The sequence below is a fragment of the Osmerus eperlanus genome, chromosome 20 (genome assembly GCF_963692335.1).
Source record: "Osmerus eperlanus chromosome 20, fOsmEpe2.1, whole genome shotgun sequence".
In the NCBI taxonomy this organism is placed as follows: Eukaryota; Metazoa; Chordata; class Actinopteri; order Osmeriformes; family Osmeridae; genus Osmerus; species Osmerus eperlanus.
The window spans coordinates 574,838-594,208 of NC_085037.1; the positions used below are offsets into that span (position 1 = coordinate 574,838).

Genomic DNA, 19,371 nt, shown 5'->3' on the forward strand with positions numbered 1-19,371 from the left:
CACCTTGGAATGTGAATCTTTCAAACAAACAAGTAGGTACAAGGCATTTGTGTGTGTGTGTGTGTGTGTGTTTGTGCTGTGTGCACTTGCGTGTGTGTGCATTTTTAGACATTGCAGCTCAGTGATATAGAAATTGAGAATTGAGGAGATTTTGACAAATATGTGTTGGTCGTCTGGGGTCTACTCTGCAGAAAGAGAGTTCTTAAAAACTATATAGCGCTGCTATGCCTTCCTGCCTCAGCAATATATAGATGCTGCACACATTCTCCTTCCTAGTCATCCTTATATGGAGATTTATTATTTCACAATTGGACTGCTGTTTACGACGACAGGCCCCGATATCAGTATTTATTTTCGACAAAGTTATTTTTAAAAGACAGACTTTATTTTTGGTGCGTTGAATATTTGTAATTGTTTATGTTGAGGTCTGACTGAGGAGGTGTTTTTGTCTGTGTTTGCAATACGATACATTTTTTTCCCAAGGACATTGAATACAGAACTTTTGTTCTTCTTTTGCCTTTGTCCTTTGCGTGAGTGTGTTTTGTAGATAGATAGCATGCAGACTAAAAATGCTACAATCTAGAAACACAGTCAGGTTTTTGTCAGGGCCTATCAAAGCAATGTTATTTGTGTGTCTGTCAAACACACAGTATTCTAACACGTCTCAGTCTGTCGCTTAGAAACACTCACATACTCACGCACACACCTCCAACATGACAGAGTCGGGGTCTTAATTAGCAAATACGTAATTACTTCAGTCATACTTCTACCCTCTCTCTCCTCTCTCTCTCTCTCTCTCTCTCTCTCTCTCTCTCTCTCTCCTCTCTCTCTCTCTCTCTCTCTCGCTATCTCATTCTCTTTGTCTCTCTTTATGATAATCTCCCCTTATTTGCCTCTTGCTCTCCCTCTCCCCCCTTTTCTTTTTCTTGCTCTCTCCCTATCTTTTTTTGCACTCATTCTCTCTTTATGTGTCACTATCTATCTTGTTCACTCCCTCTCTCTCCCTGACCTTTATTTTCTTGTTACCTTTTCTTTCACACCCTATATCTCTCACCTCATCCCACACCATCCCTCTCTTCCGCCTCCCTTAGTCCATCCATCCATTCCTCCTTCCTTTTCTTCCATCCTCCCTCCTCTTTTCGTCTCTCCTCCTCCCTCGCTCCATCCCTCCCACCTCTCCCTCCTTTCTTAATTCCTCCCTCCATCCACCCCTCCATCCCCTCCAAATCCATCTTTAACTCCCTCTCTTCTTCGCTGTGCCACATAAGTCCCCCAAATGTATCCATTAGGACGAGGGGTTAATTACAGGCTCCCGTGGGCTGGAGTGCAGTAACGCATTCTCCACCAATATGTGCACACAGACAAGTAGTCACTTTGCTAATATGCTAATAGCTCATGACCTTGTGGCCTATGCTAATCAGTTAGCGCTGTGTGGAGAATGCATTAGTGAGGTCCTCAGTGGTCATAGACAGAGGCTTCGGCCAGGCGTGAGCTGTGAGGAGACAACTCAATCTGACAACTCATCGCCACTGGTGAACACATTCTGGGGTTCTGACACACTGTTCAACTCAATTATTGCGTGGAGGATGTTCTCCTGTTTTGGGCTTTTTGGCTGTGGTGTTGATATAAATTCGTCCTGTTTTCAAGAGACCTACAGTACCATGGAGCAATTACAACTTTTGTCACAGTTGCTTTTATCCAAAGCCACACTCAGGGAGGGGTGGATTTTGAACTTGCAATCTCTTGATCTGCAGTCAAATGCTCCATCACTGAGCTACACCCAGTAACTTTGACCACATCCCTCTCAATCAACCAGTCTACAAACTCAACACCGTCTTCCTGGCCATGGAGAAACGGGCAGACCCTGCTGTCCCCCGTGTGACTTGGTATGGGCTGTGACGTTGTGCCAGCCGAAGCCAGCATCCTGCGTGGCAGTTTGTCCACTAGCGCCAGGCTTCTCTGCCCAGACCCGACTGAGAGAGCAGAGATCCATCCAAAGTCCAACACATGCTCTGGCTGACCAACACACGGAGAGAGAGGGGGGGGGCGGGGCGGGGGGGCGGGGGGGGGGGGGGGGGAGAGAGGTAGTGGAGAGAGGGAGAAAAGGAGAGCTAAAGAGAGAGGTACAGTGAGACAAAACAAATAGGGACCACAGATACAAAGTGTGTGTGTGATTAGCCAAGCTCAGGTACAGTATAGTATGTGTTAGCAGAAATACTGTGTTTACTGGAGGCTGCTTAGCGGGGCGTAGAACATTTGCAGTATGCGCCTACTGTACATCTGTGAGTGGTGTCACTGTCAGGCTCTCCTGAACCTGGCTGTTTGACATTGTTCTGTACTAAACAGACTTTCATAAAAACATAAAGCAGAAGATGGTATCCTCTCAATACTGCACTGAGCAGAGAGAGAGAGAGAGAGGAGAGAGAGAGAGAGAGAGAGAGGAGAGAGAGGAGAGAGAGAGAGAGAGAGAGAGAGAGAGAGAGAGAGAGAGAGAGAGAGAGAGGAGAGAGAGAGAGAGAGAGAGGGTTTGTGTGTGTGTGTGTGTGTTACACACCCAGTGTAACATTGTAATATGAAAAGGCTCAAGAGCTGAATGTCACACTGCTTCTATCACTGTGGGAGCTGTCACCTTTGTTCCCTGTGACATTTATTCAGCTTGACTCAGCTGTGTGTGTGTTTATGTGTGTGTGTGTGTGTGAGAGAGAGAGAGAGAGAGAGAGAGAGAGAGAGAGAGAGAGTGTGTGCTTGCGGCGTTCTGTTGTTTGCGTTGGAGTCCACTTTTCGTCCAGAACTCAAGTGCTCAGACAGTCCACCCTCCACCCCCCCCCCACCAAGTAAAAACACACACCCGCACACACAGAAGTCTCTTTCTTCTTCTATCATTAATATACTGTATATTGTATATTAACCCTTTATCTTCCTCCTCTCTCCTCCCCTCCCTTTCTCTCTGCCCCCTTCCTTCTCTCCACCCCTCTCCTCTTTCCTTCCACCTCCCACTACACCTCCCCTCCTCACTCCTCTCTCTGTCCCCCCCCCCACCCTTATCCCTCCCTCTCTTCTTCTACCCTCAACCCCCCCCCCCCCACACACACACCCTCACCTCTCCCTCCCTGCCCCGCAGCCCTGCCCAGCTACACCTGTGGTAACCCGGGCCAGCTGCTGAACGGCCTCCAGCAGGGCTCCACCTTCAACATCGGGGACAAGATCCGCTACAGCTGCAGCCAGGGCTTCGTCCTGGAGGGCCACACCACCCTGTCCTGCTTGGCCACCTCCGCAGGCACCGCAGCCTGGGACTTTCCCCTGCCCTACTGCCGAGGTGAGCACGCACGCACACACACACACGTATGCACGCACGCACCCACACGCGCACGCACACATATGGGGTGTAATACGTGTCACAAATGTATATGCAAAGGGATCACTAGCGCCTGCATATGTTGTTCATGTTCGTGTTGTTAGATTACACTTTATTGTCATTCAAATACTGAGACAATGCAATGCAGTTTAGCAAAAGCCACCTCAGCCGGGACTCAAACTCACTGTCCCTATAGACCTATTAAGCCTACATGCCATAGAACTCTACCTTTTGGTCACCATACTACTGAAAATACATATTATTATCTTAACCAAGTTGTTAATATGTAGATATTTCAATCGTACAAGTGGTTTCAGTTACATCCATTTGAAAGAATAAATGAAAAGAAAGTGAGTTGGCTAGTCCTTAGTTCCTTGTCTGGTGTTAGGCTACTACCAACTAAAGAACATAGCGCAGACCCACATTTTATAACATAATAATAGGCTAGGTATATAATTAATATAGGCTAGGTTGTAGGGAGTCAGATGGCTGAGTGCTTAGGGAATCGGGCTATTAATCAGAAGGTTGCCGGTTCGATTCCTGGCCGTGGCAATGACGTTGTGTCCTTGGGCAAGGCACTTTACCCTACTTGCCTCGGGGGAATGTCCCAGTACTTACTATAAGTCACTCTGGATAAGAGCGTCTGCTAAATGACTAAATGTAATGTAACGTAAATGTAGGTTACCAGCAGTTGGCCACAACTTAAAGTTGCAAGACAATGATAACATGGTGGATGAGGGTACAGCCATGGCTTGTTTGTTGAAGGCTGTTCATCGTTGCGATTGGAAACATGTAATGGGACAAAAAAAAATTCTGACCAGCGATCCCTTGATGTAGCCTGAAGAGCTAATGCGTCTAGGTGTGAATGTGTTTGCAGGGCTTGCTGTGTTGCGCTGGCAAGTCACCTATGCACAGTACTAATAATGTTTGCTTATGCGCACGCCTTATCAAATGTAATATGCGCTAATTACGCCTGCCTATACGCTCACCTTGTTATCTATCAAACTGTAAGGTGTAGGGTTCATGTGGCGTTTGCTACAACTCACCAAAGTACACATACTTCACCTGTAGCAAGTACACGGTGAGTGCACTGTGTGCAGTTGCGCTGCCACGGATTACGCCCCATAGTACACACATACACACACGCACACATGTCCGTATACAAGCACACACACACACTATGGGTGGTTGAGTGGAACATTCTCATGATCAGGTCAGACATGGTGTACTGCAGCTGGGCTGATGTGTGACTGGCCTTGTCAGAACCCTTCCATGACTGCCCAGCCAGGTGCCTGAGCCATTTGTCCTTGGCTGGGAGCTGGCTAGGACCCCTGCTGGAAACACACCTGCCAGTGTGTGAGAGGAGCAGGACAGCTGACGCTAGACTAGACTACTCTTTACTGGTAATAGACTAGAATACTCTTTACTGGGACTATACTAGACTAGACTACCCTGTACTGGTACTAGACTAGACTACTATGTAATGGTACTAGACTAGAATACTCTGTACTGGTACTAGACTAGAATATTCTGTACTGTGACTAGACTACTTGGTAGCGGAAGTAGAGTAGATTGCTTTGCATTGTGACTAAACTAGACTACTCTGTACTGGGATTAGACTAAAATACTCTGTAGTGCTGTGACTAGACTAGACTGGTCTGTACTGTGACTAAACTAGACTAGACTACTTTGTACTGGGACTAGACTAGACTACTTGGGTACTAAACTAGAAGAATACTCTGTACGGGGACTAAACTAGAAGAATACTCTGTACTGGGACTAGACTAGAATACTCTGTACTGGGACTAAACTAGACTAGAATACTCTGTACTGGGACTAGACTACTAGGTATCAGAAATAGAGTAGACTGATTTGCACTGTGACTAGACTAGACCAATATGTACTGGGACTAGATTAGACTAGACTAGTCTGTACTGAGACTGGACTAGACAAGACTACTGTCTGTGCCTTAAAGTCTGTCTTCATGCGTGTGTGTGTGGTCTCGGAGCAGATAGTGTGACATGCTACCATCTGTACCCAGGATGGAACTCAGGAAGCCCACGCATGAGCACACATGGCTGGGGCCCACACGGCAGAACAAGACCTCCTACACACACACACACACACACACACACACACACACACACACACACACACACACACACACACACACACACACACACAAACACACACACACACACACACTCATACACACACATACATCTTTCTCCAAATGTACATCCATACATCTTTTTCTCCAACTCTCTCTTTCTGCCCCGCCTTCTCCCCCTTCATTCCTCCTCCCCCATTTGCCCTCACCTCTCTCCTCCTCACAGGAAAATCAAGCATCCACTCCCTCATTCAGGAATGTCATAAATATGCCACTTTCACCCTGAAAAATTACATGCCAACAAGTTTCAGAAACCACCTATTTCCATCACTCATTAATTGAGGTCTCTGGATGCAGTATAAACGCTGGAGCACATGGCTGATCGCCCTTGCATAATGCATAAGCATATTGTTAATGTCAGTCCAGTTACTGACCCCATCTATGCAGTCTAGTGGTGAGAGTTTGGCACCGTCTGTATCCTGGACTGCAATCGGTTTTTCAGGTTAATTTGCCATGTCTCCTTTCCTCTCCTCTCCCAAATTATCTTCCGTCCCTCTCCTCTCTTCCCCTCTTCTCTGCTCTCTTATATTATCTTCCCCTCACCTGTCTCCCCTGTCTCCCCTGTCTCCTCTGTCTCCCCTGTCTCCCCCCTTCCCTCCTCCCCCCTCCTCCCCACTTCCATGTGTTTGCTGGAGCATGTTCTGCATTTTTCAAATGTCATTGCTGGCAACAAGCTAGAGGTTGGGGTTCTCTCTCTCTGTCTCTTCCCACCCCCCCACCCCTCTCTCTCTCTCTCTCTCTCTCTCTCTCTCTCTCTCTCTCTCTCTTTTTCTCTAACCTTTTTCTCTAACCTCATGCCTCACACCAAAGATGTGAGAAGGAGCTAAAGTGTGTGTGTGGGTGTCTGTGTGAGAGAGAGCGTCACTGTGTGTATGAGTGCTTGACGCCTGCTGTCTGTGCTCGCCTCACAGCTTAGTTGTCATGGAGCTGTGGGGAGACTGAGAGGGTCTTCTCACTATATGGAGAAGCATGAAATCCTCTCCGACAGCCCATAATATGGACTGTCCGTGCATGGAGAACACTGGAACCAAGTTGCCCCCATCTCCATGACAATATCACAAATTAATGTTGATCGAGACAGATCAAATCACTGCCTAAGCACACATTCAAACGGTTCCCCTTGCCCAAAACATTATATTGGATCTATTTTCCAAATATTCTATGGGTGATGTGGGTAATTTTTTTTTACCAAAAAAGTTTTCTCAGTATGAAGTGTTTAAGTGGTCAGGAATATCAATCATGCTCGTCCTTTCACCTGCCCAGCCTTCCCTCCCTCGCTCCCTCTCTTCCTCCTCAACCGTCACCTGTCACCCTCTCTCCCTCCCTTCTCTGCCCTCGTTCCTCCTCCTCTCCGCTCCCCTCCAGCCCCTGTTCTCCTCCTCTCCTGGCCGCTCTCTCTCCCACCGTCTCCATCCGCTCTTGTCACCTGTCATCCTCCTCATCCCTGTCTTCTAGCCCTCCTGTGGAGATCCCCTCTTACGCTTCACACCTCATGGAGTTCTTCTCTTCTGCAACCCCCCCCCCCTCTCTCTCCTCCTCCAGGGAAGTTTCCAGTGTGACAGCCAAAGCTGGTGATTGACAGGGCCCAGTGCACACAAGCCCTGCTCCCTTATATACACCTCGCAAACATACACCTAACACACATCCTTTAACACACACACACACTTCACATTTCCCACACAACTCACACAACTAGCCAGCCACAGCTAACGGATCCCATTGTACACAAAAACACACGCATGCTCGCACACACAAATGCATACAATTTCTTTTAGACAGAGTTCATTGATGTGTTTTTCTGCCAGAGCTCTCTGCCAGCTGCGCCCAGCTGCTAAGATGTGAACACACACCTGCATCCTCCTTGTTTATCAGTTAATATCATACCATCAGTCTTTCTCAAGACGAGTGCTCTCTTGCTCTGGTAACCAGCTCCTTCTGCAGGTCTTCAGACAAGAAAAGAAAGCCAAGGGGCACAATAAAAAAATGCTGATACTTCAACTCATCTTTTGTTGTTTAATTCTCCACTTAAAAACGAAATAAAAAGGAGAAGAGCTTGTGATTAACACAAATTGGAAATAAGCTGACTCTAATGGCGGCGTGGTTTCCCGGAGTTGCATCACAGCCCACTTCCCTGTCCCTAAAGACCCCCAACGCACCGCAGGGTTACTGAGTGTACGTCTAACACTTTCTCTTCATGACCTCAAGCTGAAGAAGCGGCAAAATATATATACATTTTTTTTAAGGTTTGAAAAGTTCTAAAACCAAATTGAAGTTTTGAAACTGCCAAATAACCCCTTGAAATATCTGTCAATTTATGTGTGTGTGTGTGTATCTGTCGATCTGTCTGTCTGACTGACTCATACACACACACATTGACAAACATACACATGCCCATATTGACTTCTCCCCCTAACCCCTTCTCCTCTCTCCCCAGCGGATGACGGCTGTGGGGGAACCCTGAGAGGTCAAAGCGGGGTCATCACCAGCCCCAACTACCCAGGGGAGTACAACAACAACGCTGACTGCACCTGGACCGTCCTGGCCGAGCCGGGGGACACCATCGCCCTGGTCTTCTCAGACTTCCAGCTGGAGGACGACTACGACCTTCTGGAGGTCAGCGGCACCGAGGGCTCCTCGCAGTGGTGAGTACTCTCCCGAGTGCCACCATTTCTGGGAAAGATGGTGGAGAAGATGAGGCAGGGGCATCACTGGTGGTGGGCTGTGTCCTTGTGTGTTATGTTAGCTTTTTATTGCTTCAATTATTTTACAGTGCTTTGGTCAACATTGATTGGCTTTAAATGTGCTATGAAATTTATGTTACTTGACATGACTTTGACAGCAGTCAGAGTGAGTAGTTCCCTGTGTAGGGCAACTGTTGGCATAACATTGGAGTGTCCAGATTTGGGGTTAAGGAATCTCAAACAGGGGCTTTAAAGATGTGAAAGGAGAGAGAGAAAGAGAGAGAGGGACCTGACTGTTAGTTTAAGACATTGACATAGACAGGAAGGGAGCCAGTCCCAGCTCTCCGAATCATGTCATTGTGTGTTGCCAAAAGGACAGGGTCAAAGAAAGTAGCAGGAAAAGCACGTCGACAGCGGCCTCTCACTCCAACAACCCTCCTGTCTTCCAGTCAGTCAGACACTCTCCCGGATGTGGAAAGCGAATCTCTTTGCCCAAAGTCTCACATTGTGTCCTCTCCTCTCGCGCAATGATGTCATCACATCCTCGTTCTCTGTCATCCGCAACTTATGATTGGCTCTCTGGTGGCCGCCTGCGGCTGCGGGGCTCCAATCACACACGTCCAGGACTGGGCGGTCTCCGCGGCAACCTTTTGCCGATGGCAGAGCACCTGCGGTTTAACTCTGGAGGAGACAGAGGAGGGAGGAAAGTTGAAAGTAACAGACAGAAGAAGAGAGAAACAGACTGGTACCGAGGGAGGTGTGTTTGTGTGTGAGTGTGTGTGTGAGTGAGGGTGTGTGTGTGAGTGTGTGAGAGAGAGAAAGCAATGCAAGCGAGAGACAGAGAGAATGAGAGAAGAGAGAGAGAGAGAGAGAGAGAGAGAGAGAGAGAGAGAGAGAGAGAGAGAGAGAGAGAGAGAGAGAGAGAGAGAGAGAGAGAAGGGAATGTTCTAGCCAGCATTGGACTGTGTCATAGTTGCTGATGCACATTGCTGAGGACAGGCAGTACAAACACAGACTGGATGATCAGACTAACTGACAGATGACATAGTCATGGTTCAAAAGGGACTGCATTCTATCATGACTTGATTCTCTGTCAGTTTGTTGTGGCACCAGTTACTGCACCCAGGGATTAAATAGTTTGTCTGTAGAGAGACAGAGAGAAAGAGAAAGAGAAACAAAGAGACTCTTACCCCAAGATTACTTTGGTCGTGATGTTTAGGTACTTTATGAGTTAACCCACAGCTAACATGCCATCACAGCATCAGAGGACTAGAGATAAGTCGGTCTGAAACTCAACAACATGCCAGATGACTTCAAGAGTGCCAGCTTTTCTCTGAGAAAGAGAGATGCACAGACACTGTTCAGGGCTGGAGTTTGGTGTGTGTGTGTGTATCGTTTGACCATAGACAGCTCATTTTAGGCCTGGCCTTTATCAGCTGGACACGAGGAGAGCTTTTAAAGGCCACACAGTTCTGGCTGCATCTACTATGCTTTGGGAAGGTGTCAGGAGCAAGGTGACAGGGCATCTGTACTGGAGCACACATACACACACATTTCAGCGCACCCTCAAACGTGTTGTTTTTGTTACTTTTAACGATCAGAACAGATGTAGTCTCTCTTTCTCTTTGACTCTCTCCCTCCCTCCCTTCCTTGTCCCGAGTGAAGGTTACATGAAGGACACAGACTGTGTCTGGGAGAGAGAGGGCTGGAGCAGGGCTAACCCTTCATTCTAAAGAGCCTGGGACAATTAGGCCTGCACACACACACACTCACACATTTGCATACACACACTCACATAAACAAACAGTCCAATTCCAAGGTTGTTCTCAGTCACTGGACTTTCATGGCTTCAGGGAGAGATGGAGGAGATGTAAACCATGGAGGGTGGGGAAAGAAGGAAAGGATGGATGGAGAAATGAAGGAAGGAAGGGATGAAGAAAGGATAGATCGATGTAGGGACGACCAAAAGAAAGGATGATGGAGCATTTCAAGGGACCTGTTCAGACTTCCACTTAAACTGGAACAACAAGTTGAATGGTATTATAACAAAAGGATTGTTGTTCCCAGTTTATGTTGTTCCAGGGAACAATTAGAGTGTTACAATGGACCACTCAGGAACGCTGTCTAAGGCCATTAAAGTAAGAGTTTAATGCCAAAGTCAATAAATACAAGTAAGCAATGGCTTTCACTGTCCATTCTGTAGAGTTAAGGAAGAAAAGAACAGAATGAAACAGGTAAGGCTTGGCTTGCCTCTCTTTCTCCTCCCCTCTTTTCCTCCTCCGTCTTCTCTCCTCCTCTCCCTCTCATCCCCTCTTTTCCTTTTCTCGTTTTCTCCTCCTCTCCCTTTCAACTTCTCCTTTTTTCTCCTCCTCTTCCTCTTCTCCTCTGTTGTCCTCCGCTCCTCTTCCACTTTTCTTCTCCTCCTTTCCACCTCTCATTCTCTTGCCAGTTACCTGACCCTCACCTGTAAGGTACCTGTGTGTGTGTGTCTGGCTGTGTGTGATTATTACATCCGTAACATATCCGTCCATTGAAAACACAGTGTCTCCCGTCCGGTCAAAGACGTGTGTTCGGACGGAGGAGCTGAAGAGGTCTGCTGGCATTAGCATTGATTGACAGGTGACGGGCAGGTGTCCTGGCCCAAGGGGAGACAGGGGAGGCGTCAGGGTCAAATTCTGCTCTCCTCCATCGATCCTAAGAGGCAAACACAGGTCACGCTGTGAGCTCTCTGTGTGTGTGTGTGTGTGTGCGTATGTGTGTTTGAGTCCAAGTGTGAGAGATTGGAGAGAGATGTTTGTAGATGAGAGGAGTTGATGTGTGGAGATGATGATGATGATGTTAAGAGGAAGGGTATATAGAGAGAAGTATACAGAGAGACACTCGTGGACTAGATTAGGTGGAGAGATGAAGATGGGAACGGCAACGCCAGGACGACATCCAGCAGACGACATCACAGCACCATCACCTTCTCTATACCCCTCTCCACGTTCTCCCTGGTCACAAAGCCATTTGGAGGGGATGTAAAAACAGCAGCGCGCTAGCTGGTTGCCATGCCCGCCGTTTCGTTCCCACATTCGTTTGTTTGCCACTCGCCCACTTGCCTCTAAGTGGGAATAGCAGCAATTAGAATTTTCTTTGGAGTTGACTGTGCTGTGAGTTATTGTAATGTGTTTGGAAGTCCCTTAAGGGTGAGGAGAGAAGTGTTTTGACTGCACAAACCTGCGGAGGGCTGTTGGAAGCATCATTCTCTTCAATTTAACAGACAATCACAAAACATTGTTTATGGTTTTTAAACAAGCCATAGCCCATTTGGATTCTTTAACAACTTTTTGGTTTTGTTTGGAAAAGTTACATTTGTTATCATTACATTCACATTTAGTCATTTAGCAGACACTCTTATCCGAGGCAAGTAGGGTGAAGTGCCTTGGCCAAGGACACAATGTCCTTTGGCATCCATTAATCGAACCGGCAACCTTCTAATAGCCCGACTTCCTAACCGCTCAGCCATCTGACCCCATCATTATTATTTTGTTCTCTTTTGGTTGGCTTAGATGTGTTTGGATTTGTTCTGGTAACTTCTCCAAACTTCATCGTCACTCCTGCAGTTGTGTTGCACCATCTATTGCACACGGGGCAAAGCACCCTGCGTAATGCATGTTATTTCCTGCTCTTTTTACTGCTTCTAAGAGACTAAAATGGATACCTCTCCCTCCATCCTTCCATCCCACCGGTGTTTACAGCAAATATCCCCGCAGAGACAAACCATTGACGTGTTTGTGAGTTTATGGATGAAACCATGCTGTGTTGATAGGGAGTTCTAATGTCCTCGGGGAAAGAGGGAAGAAGAAAGAGAGTAAAAAGAGAGAGAGAGAGAGACATAGTGAAGAAAGAGCAGAGAAGGAGACAGCAGTGGCTCAGGGGGTGTATGGATTACCTGGGAGAGAGTTGTTGACCTGTGAGTGAGTGATGCTGGTGAGAAACAGAGGCCAAAGGGTTGCTCAGGTAGTGTGTGTTTGTGTGTGTGCATGTGTGTTTGTTTCCTGGCTTGGTGTAAGATAAATGCCTTTGCTTATGTTTTCAAAGAGAATAGTAGAGTTATTGTTAAGCTTTCACCCAGCGCAAGGAACACAACTTGATTTAGCCTCAGAACATTGTGTTTCTGTGTGTGTGTGTTTCTGTGTGTGTGTGTGTCTCGGCTGTGTGTCTTGTACTCTTCTGGACTGGGCAGACGCATCCATCTTGTAGAGCAATATGCTGCTAGTCATGTGCTCAAGTCCTGACGATTACACTTGTGTGTGTGTCATTTTATAGGGTGTGTTTGAAAAATTACAATATTAATATCAGAGTAGCATGTGATTAGCAGCACACGTTTTGCTCACATGGGCTACACACTCACTCACACCTACACACACACACACACACACACATACACACACACACACACACACACACACACACACACACACACACACACACACACACACACACACACAGACTGTACTTACAAGCTTTCTATTACTTGTTAGGTAAAGGTATTTTGTGTTTGTGTGTGTGTGTGTGTGTGTGTGAGTGTGTGTGGGTGGGTGTCCAGCTCAGAGGTCCATTTCTGAATGTCTAGCATGTGGGGCTCAGTGAGCATTATGCTGCAGAGGTTTACCCATAATTCATCAGTACATTAGGAAGCCAGTCACGTATAGACTGGGAGGCAGGATTCTCTCTTTTTCTATCTCACCCTCTCTCTCTCTTTGCCTCCCTCACTCTCTCTCTCTGCCTCCCTCCCTCTCCCTCTTATTTTCTATCTCTTTCCCTCTTTCTCTTTTTCTCTCTCTTTCTCTGCCTCTCCCTCTCAGTAAGGATGGTCTGGTTTAATAGTCCAATGAGAGGATTCCTGTCCAGTGTAAGTGTTTAATTCTCATAAACCTTACAGTCTAATATACTTTCCAAACATGAATAATGAAGCGCTTTATCAGAGACTATCGGGTAAAACCAGAGATGAGTTCGAATCATCTTTTTCTCTACAGGTAAACACTTGAGATAGTTTACCTTCTCATCCTTCCATCCACAGTCAGCTTGTCTCTATTCTGTCTATCCTCCCTGTTCCTCTCTGCCTCCCCTCCTTCCAATCAGTCAGTCACTCCTGTTTTTCAGTCAGTGGCGTGCTTCCAAGACTATCGTTTGGCCAATACAGCATCTGTGGTCGATATGGGGCCCTCTCACTGTTGGCCCTCAGAGTGTGTTTGTCTGGATCAGGATTGATCAGTAGGAGGACTCAATCTGCGACACACCCATCCATCAAAAATGCAGCGGCACCGATGAACTTTGTACTGGCAGTCGAGAGGAGAGCTAACCACGTCTTCCTAAACACCTGGCGACGCTCGACAGACTGGTTCTCTCTCTTTCGCTGTCTTCCTCTCTCTTCTGGTTTCTCCATCTGTCTCTCTCTCCCCATCTTTCTCTCTCTCTCCATCTATCTCTCTCTCTCCATCTATCTCTCTCTCTCTCTCTCGCTCAGAAGGCTACACACTCTGTTACACCTCCTGTCACATCACTCAAGCTAAGACAGAGAGACAAAGAGGTGGAGAGAAGGGAGGGGGATAGGGACGGATGAAAAAGAGCAAGGTTAGCACTAAGGCCACCATTTTTTATGCTGCCTTTCAGCCAGTCATTTATACTTTCTACTTGGCTTCAGCATCTGTAAGAGGTTCAGAGCTGTCTCATTGTGATTTGTTCTAGAAAAGGTTTGTGACCGTAAAATACATTCTTCCTGATCGGTCAACAAGTTACACCACAGATAAGAGCTCAGATCATGTCCCTTCACTCTCCATCTTATAACCAAGAAGTAGGTAAACAGTGTGTATGGAAATAAGTACATATATATATATGTATGTATGTGTATGTGTGTGTGTGTGTGTGTGTGTGTGTGTGTGTGTGTGTGTGTGTGTGTGTGTGTGTGTGTGTGTGTAAAGAAGTAAGTCTGTGTGTGTGTATTAAGAAGTAGAGTATGTATGTTTATCAGTGTGTCAAGGGGTGTAGGATGTAGATGAAGTGTGTTAACAAGTAGGTATACAGGCTATGTAAAGAAGTAGGTATATGTGTGTGTGTGCATCTGTGTGTGCGTGTAAAGTGATACATTTACACTGTGTTAATAGTAAGTATACAGTGTAAGTATACAGTGAATCTGTGTAAGATTTGCAGTGATTGTTTTTTTACTTACTTTTGAAGTAGCATTTTTCCCCACTGTACCCGTCGATCCATAAGTCCTGACATGGATGTAGTGACACCACCAGAGGTCATGTTTGATGGTATAGCTCCCTCCCCACAATGCAGTGCTGCACTCCAGTCTGGTCCGGTTGACCGCCCCATAGTGGCCATGACAGTTTATGATGTGTGTGAGGAAGCATATTGATACTTTACTACATCTCAGTAAACTAGACTGTTTTACACACTACCTGTTAGGATGCAATCTGTCACACACACATACACATGAGTATACATACATACAGTACATACTCAAACTTAGAGCCTCTCCCATACCTGCACACATATCCACACAACACACACCCTCCCACACACATAGCACACTCCTCTAAGCAGTTCTGGCTATTCAGTCTTCAGATGGTGTTATTTAATCCAGGGTGTTTTAACAGGTTGTAATTAGATTCTGAGGAGGGAGGTGGCAGGGGAGGGGGTAGAGTGTAGCACTAGTGAACAGATCAGAGATCAGCACAAAACGTCCACTTCAATCAATACCAGCGTTGATCTCCCCTCCGCTGCTGTGAGCGGAGGAGGGGGGCTGATGGGGGGGGGGGGGGTGATGACTTTACACTCTCCATCTGATCCTGGATACACTCGCTTCCTTTGATCTTTCATTTCACTTCCTGGGTCAAATGTTGTGTTGGAGGCAGGGCAGCGGGGCAGTGACGTGCGAGGGCGGTGTGATCAAATGAGAACAATGGACGGCCATCTTGGAATGGAAGTCGGGATTGGTTAGCCGGTCGAGCAGCCACTTTGTGTTTCCTCAAAGGTTCGACGGTAACCTTGACCTCACTTCCTCCTGTTCTGTAGGAAGGAGGTGGTGGTGGTGGTGGGGGGGAGCATGGGGTACGGGGGGGAGGGGACTCAATAGACCCTGACCAGGGACGTCACCACCCATCGATTAATCAATCACTTTAATTAGCCTGGAGGGAGGAAGAGAGGGAGGAAGAGGGAGAGAGAAAGAGAGGGGGGTTGAGAGGAAATCTGAGGCAGAGTTTACAAACACACACAAATGAACACACACACACACTGGGTAGGAGTCAGCAACCCAGACAAGTTTAAAATGTTTCCTGTGTCTGCACGCTTGTGTTTGTGTGTGTGTGTGTGTGAGAGAGAGAGAGAGAGAGAGAGAGAGAGAGAGAGAGAGAGAGAGAGAGAGAGAGAGAGAGAGAGAGAGAGACAGACAGTCTCCAGACTGTATAGATGTTAGCTACAGAGAGGATGAGTCACACAGATTAGCCTAAATGATGACTCACTCATTGGCTCACACTCAATGCTGCATTCAGTATGCATATGCATACCCATTCATGAATATGTATGGTGAAACTGTCCAATCACACTATTTATCATTTACCTTAGATACAACAATTCTTATAATGTATTCATTTACTTTCATTTTTGCAATTTGTAGATGCATAAAAAACACTGGAGACCTATGGCTATTATTCCTGCAGCAGCAAAGACTGACCTGGAAAAAAGACAGGAAGAGAAAGAGAGACTACGAGAGGGGAAGAGACAAAGATAGAGTGGAGGGACTGGAAGGGAGAAACGAGAGAGGGATGGGTTAAGGGAGGTGAAGAGGGAGGAGGATAGAGGAGGTGGCCATGTGAGATGTAGCAAGGGCATGCTAGTGTCTCCTAATATATCTTAATCTAGTGTGTGTCTGTGTGTGTGTGTGTGGGCATGCACTTGCCTGTGTGTATATGTTTGTGTGCGTGTGTGTGTGTGGTAAAAGAAGCTGCATCTCTTCCCATTCATCAAGTGCAGTCTGTCTTTATTCTTATGAGGTGACACTTGGCCGCCCCTGAATATATTTACAGGGGAACCTTTATGAACTCTGGTGAACGTGCCCCGAACAGCAATTATGCCCTGCGCACCGGTGCGTCTCCATAAAACCTCCCCCCAACTCCATCAATAAATGCAGAGAAGCAAAAGGTGACAGCGAATGTCGCTCTGAGCCATAAAAAAAGTTTTCGTCTTAGAGAAGATGGGGTAAAAGTAGAGTAGACTGTCTATCTGTATTTAACTCACACAGAAACATTCGGACAGTTTTTTATGCTGTAAATTGTGTGTGTGTGTTTTAATTTAGTTTGTGTGTGTGCATGAATGTGTATGTGTTTGTGTGTGTGTAGGGGTGTGTGTGGGTGTGTGTCTGTGTGAATGCAGTGACTTTGTGGGAGAGGTGTTTGGAGGTTTAGCCAGTTAGATGTCAGACTTGTATTGATCATTCTGCTGTGTGATCTGTCTCAATCCTAGTTACCAGAGGAAGGGAAGGGAAGGAGGGAGAGGAGAAGCGAGAGAAAGAGAGAGAGAGAGAGAGAGAGAGAGAGAAGGAGTGAGAGCAAAGGATGGAGGGAGGGAGAAGTGGGGGGAGGGAGAGGAGGAGTGGAAACCACCCCAGCAGTGTTACTCAGTCACAGGTTAAGCCACACACACACACACTTAAACACACACAAACAACACACACACTCATAAACACATGGACTCACACACAAACATATGCACACACAAAGTCTCTTCCCTCCCATCTGTGGACATTTCTCTCTGAGGAGCTTATCCGCCAGCCGCCTGGTACGGCTGTAATTAGATCAGCTGATTAGCCTACAGCTGGGACTGAGAAGAAGACAGAGAGACAAGACAGAGAGAGGGAGAGGGGGGGGGGGGGAGGGGAGAGATGGAGAGGAGAGAAGACAGAAGTGAAAGAGGGAGGAGAGAAGACAGGAGAAAGAGAGACAGATGAGAGAGGAGGTGATGGGATAGAGACAAAGGAGAGAAGAGGAGACAGGGACAGGAGAGAGAGACGGAGAAATGGAGGCAACCGAGAGAGGAGCAAGGAGCAAAAATAATTAAAACAAGGATTATCTAAGTCTGAGCCCTACGCACACGGAATTAGCCATGGCTAACGTTGTCTAGCACTATCGCTAGCGGATCGGATGGTGATATCACAGTGTTATTAGCTCCCCTATCCCTCAGCTTTGAGATAACAGAGGATTTATGGAAGGTGTTGTGGTCAGTGAACCAGGAAATACACAGCGACATAGCTTAGCGGTGGCTAATTAGCGTCCTGTTTGAATGGGTGATAAGGATCAGGGCTTGGCTTGTCTCATGACGAGAATCCCTGACAGAGGTGAGTTGGCTGATGCACACGTGTATACAGACTCATGCTTGCATGCACACATCCACACACCTATCTACCTCAGGGTGAGGTGGTATGGTGGTGAACGAGAGTTCCACCAGCTGTCATGTTTAGAAGTTTCAGGGCAGCAGGAGGGCGAGCCTTGTTCCAAACTGTGACCTGGGGGGCCCTGTTCCAAGCTGTGATTTGCGAGGCCCCATTCCAAACTGTGACATGCAGGGCTCTGTTCCAAATGCTGACCTCTGGGGCCTTTCTCTACCCTTGTTATCACCAATGACATGTCTCCAGTTTCACACACAACTGTGGACCGTCTGGTGTGTGTGTTGGTGTTCTTACAGACAGCATGCATGGTTGACTTACATGAGTGTGTTGTCAGGGCTCTGGGCCACAGGCCTGTCATGGCCATGTTCTGATTTCCCCATCCCCCTCCCCCTCCAACCAATTGATTCATACCGAAATTCATACTGAAAGCTATCTAATGCTGCACGGACATTCACACTGTCTCCCCTCTCTCTCGCTCTCTTTCTGCCTCTTTATCTATCTATCTATCTATCTATCTATCTCTCTCTCACCGCCCTCTCTTTTTCTCTCTCACCCTTCCTGTCTCACTATTATCACATCCCCTTTCTTCAATTTTCTCTTTTTCTTTTTAATATTTTTTCTCCCTCTCCCTTTATCGCGTCTTTTTCACTTGCGGCTCTCTCTTTTTCCATTTTTATGAATGTTCTTTACGGATAGTGTCTGAGAGTGAGTGGTGTTCATCCAGGTCCTTCTTCGTCTTGGTGAAGCTCTCGACCTCACACCTTCTCAGCACCACATCTAACACTTTAAATGATGCCAGAGGAGAAGATATTGAATTGTAAACTATGATGATGAAATGGAGCCGTCATCTGGAGAAAAATACTGGACCGGGCTAGGTTAGACTAGCCTACAAAAGACTAAGCTAAAACAGACTATGCTAAACTAGGGTAGGCTAGAAAACTAAACTAAAAAAACACTAAACTAGACAAGGCTAGACTTGGCTAGGCCAGGCTTGGCGAGACTAGGCTCCAAGAGAACTGGAGAGAACAGGAGAGAACAGGAGAGGCTCCATGCTACATTAACCAACTGCCTGCATAGTAAATATGTCTGGTTATGAAAGTGTTTGGTCAGCACACTGCAGCCTCCTCCTATATGTCATCACACAACTGCTTCCTCCCTGATAGCCTGCATAATTAGCGTCAAAGAATAATTATCCCATGAACAAATTGAGCTTTGATTCTGGTTCTCAGAGCAGAGCAGGAGTTGCCCTTGCAGCATTTTTGTTGAAGAACAAGTTAACTTAATTGTACCTTGTTTGATCAGGAAAGAAAGAGTTTGTTTCTCATGCAGAGCATGAAAAGAGATCAAGATTGATTGTTTTCACTTGTTCGGCTGTTTTATGTGGTCATAAACCCACTTTATCCTTTTAGCTGAACTTTTCCTTCATTGCTAGTTTTTATATATGAAAAACTGATTGTACCAGGGGTTTTGTATGCTATAAATAAGACAGTGAAGGATAAAAGAAAAGATGTGTGTGTGTGTGTATGCTTGTGTGTTTGTCAGGATTGTAAGGATATTTTTTAAGCCTGTTATTTAAAGGGGCTGCTCATATTTAGTATGACTGTATAAAACAGTCAAAATATTTATCTCTTTCCATCTCTCTCTTTCCATCTCTCTCTTTCCATCTATCTATCTCTCTCTCTCTCTTGGTCTCTCTCTCTATTTATGTATCTATCCATCCCTCTTTCTCTCT

General features: G+C 46.5%; 1 protein-coding gene across 1 annotated transcript in view; it reads left to right on the forward strand.

The window, feature by feature from the left end:
- csmd2 (CUB and Sushi multiple domains 2) overlaps positions 1 to 19,371 on the forward strand; it is a 202,392-nt gene that overhangs the window by 64,226 nt on the left and 118,795 nt on the right. Inside the window, exons 4-5 of the mRNA XM_062446030.1 lie at positions 3,122 to 3,316; positions 7,960 to 8,167. Coding sequence (XP_062302014.1) covers positions 3,122 to 3,316; positions 7,960 to 8,167 — 403 coding nt within the window. The remainder of the gene's footprint in view (positions 1 to 3,121; positions 3,317 to 7,959; positions 8,168 to 19,371) is intronic.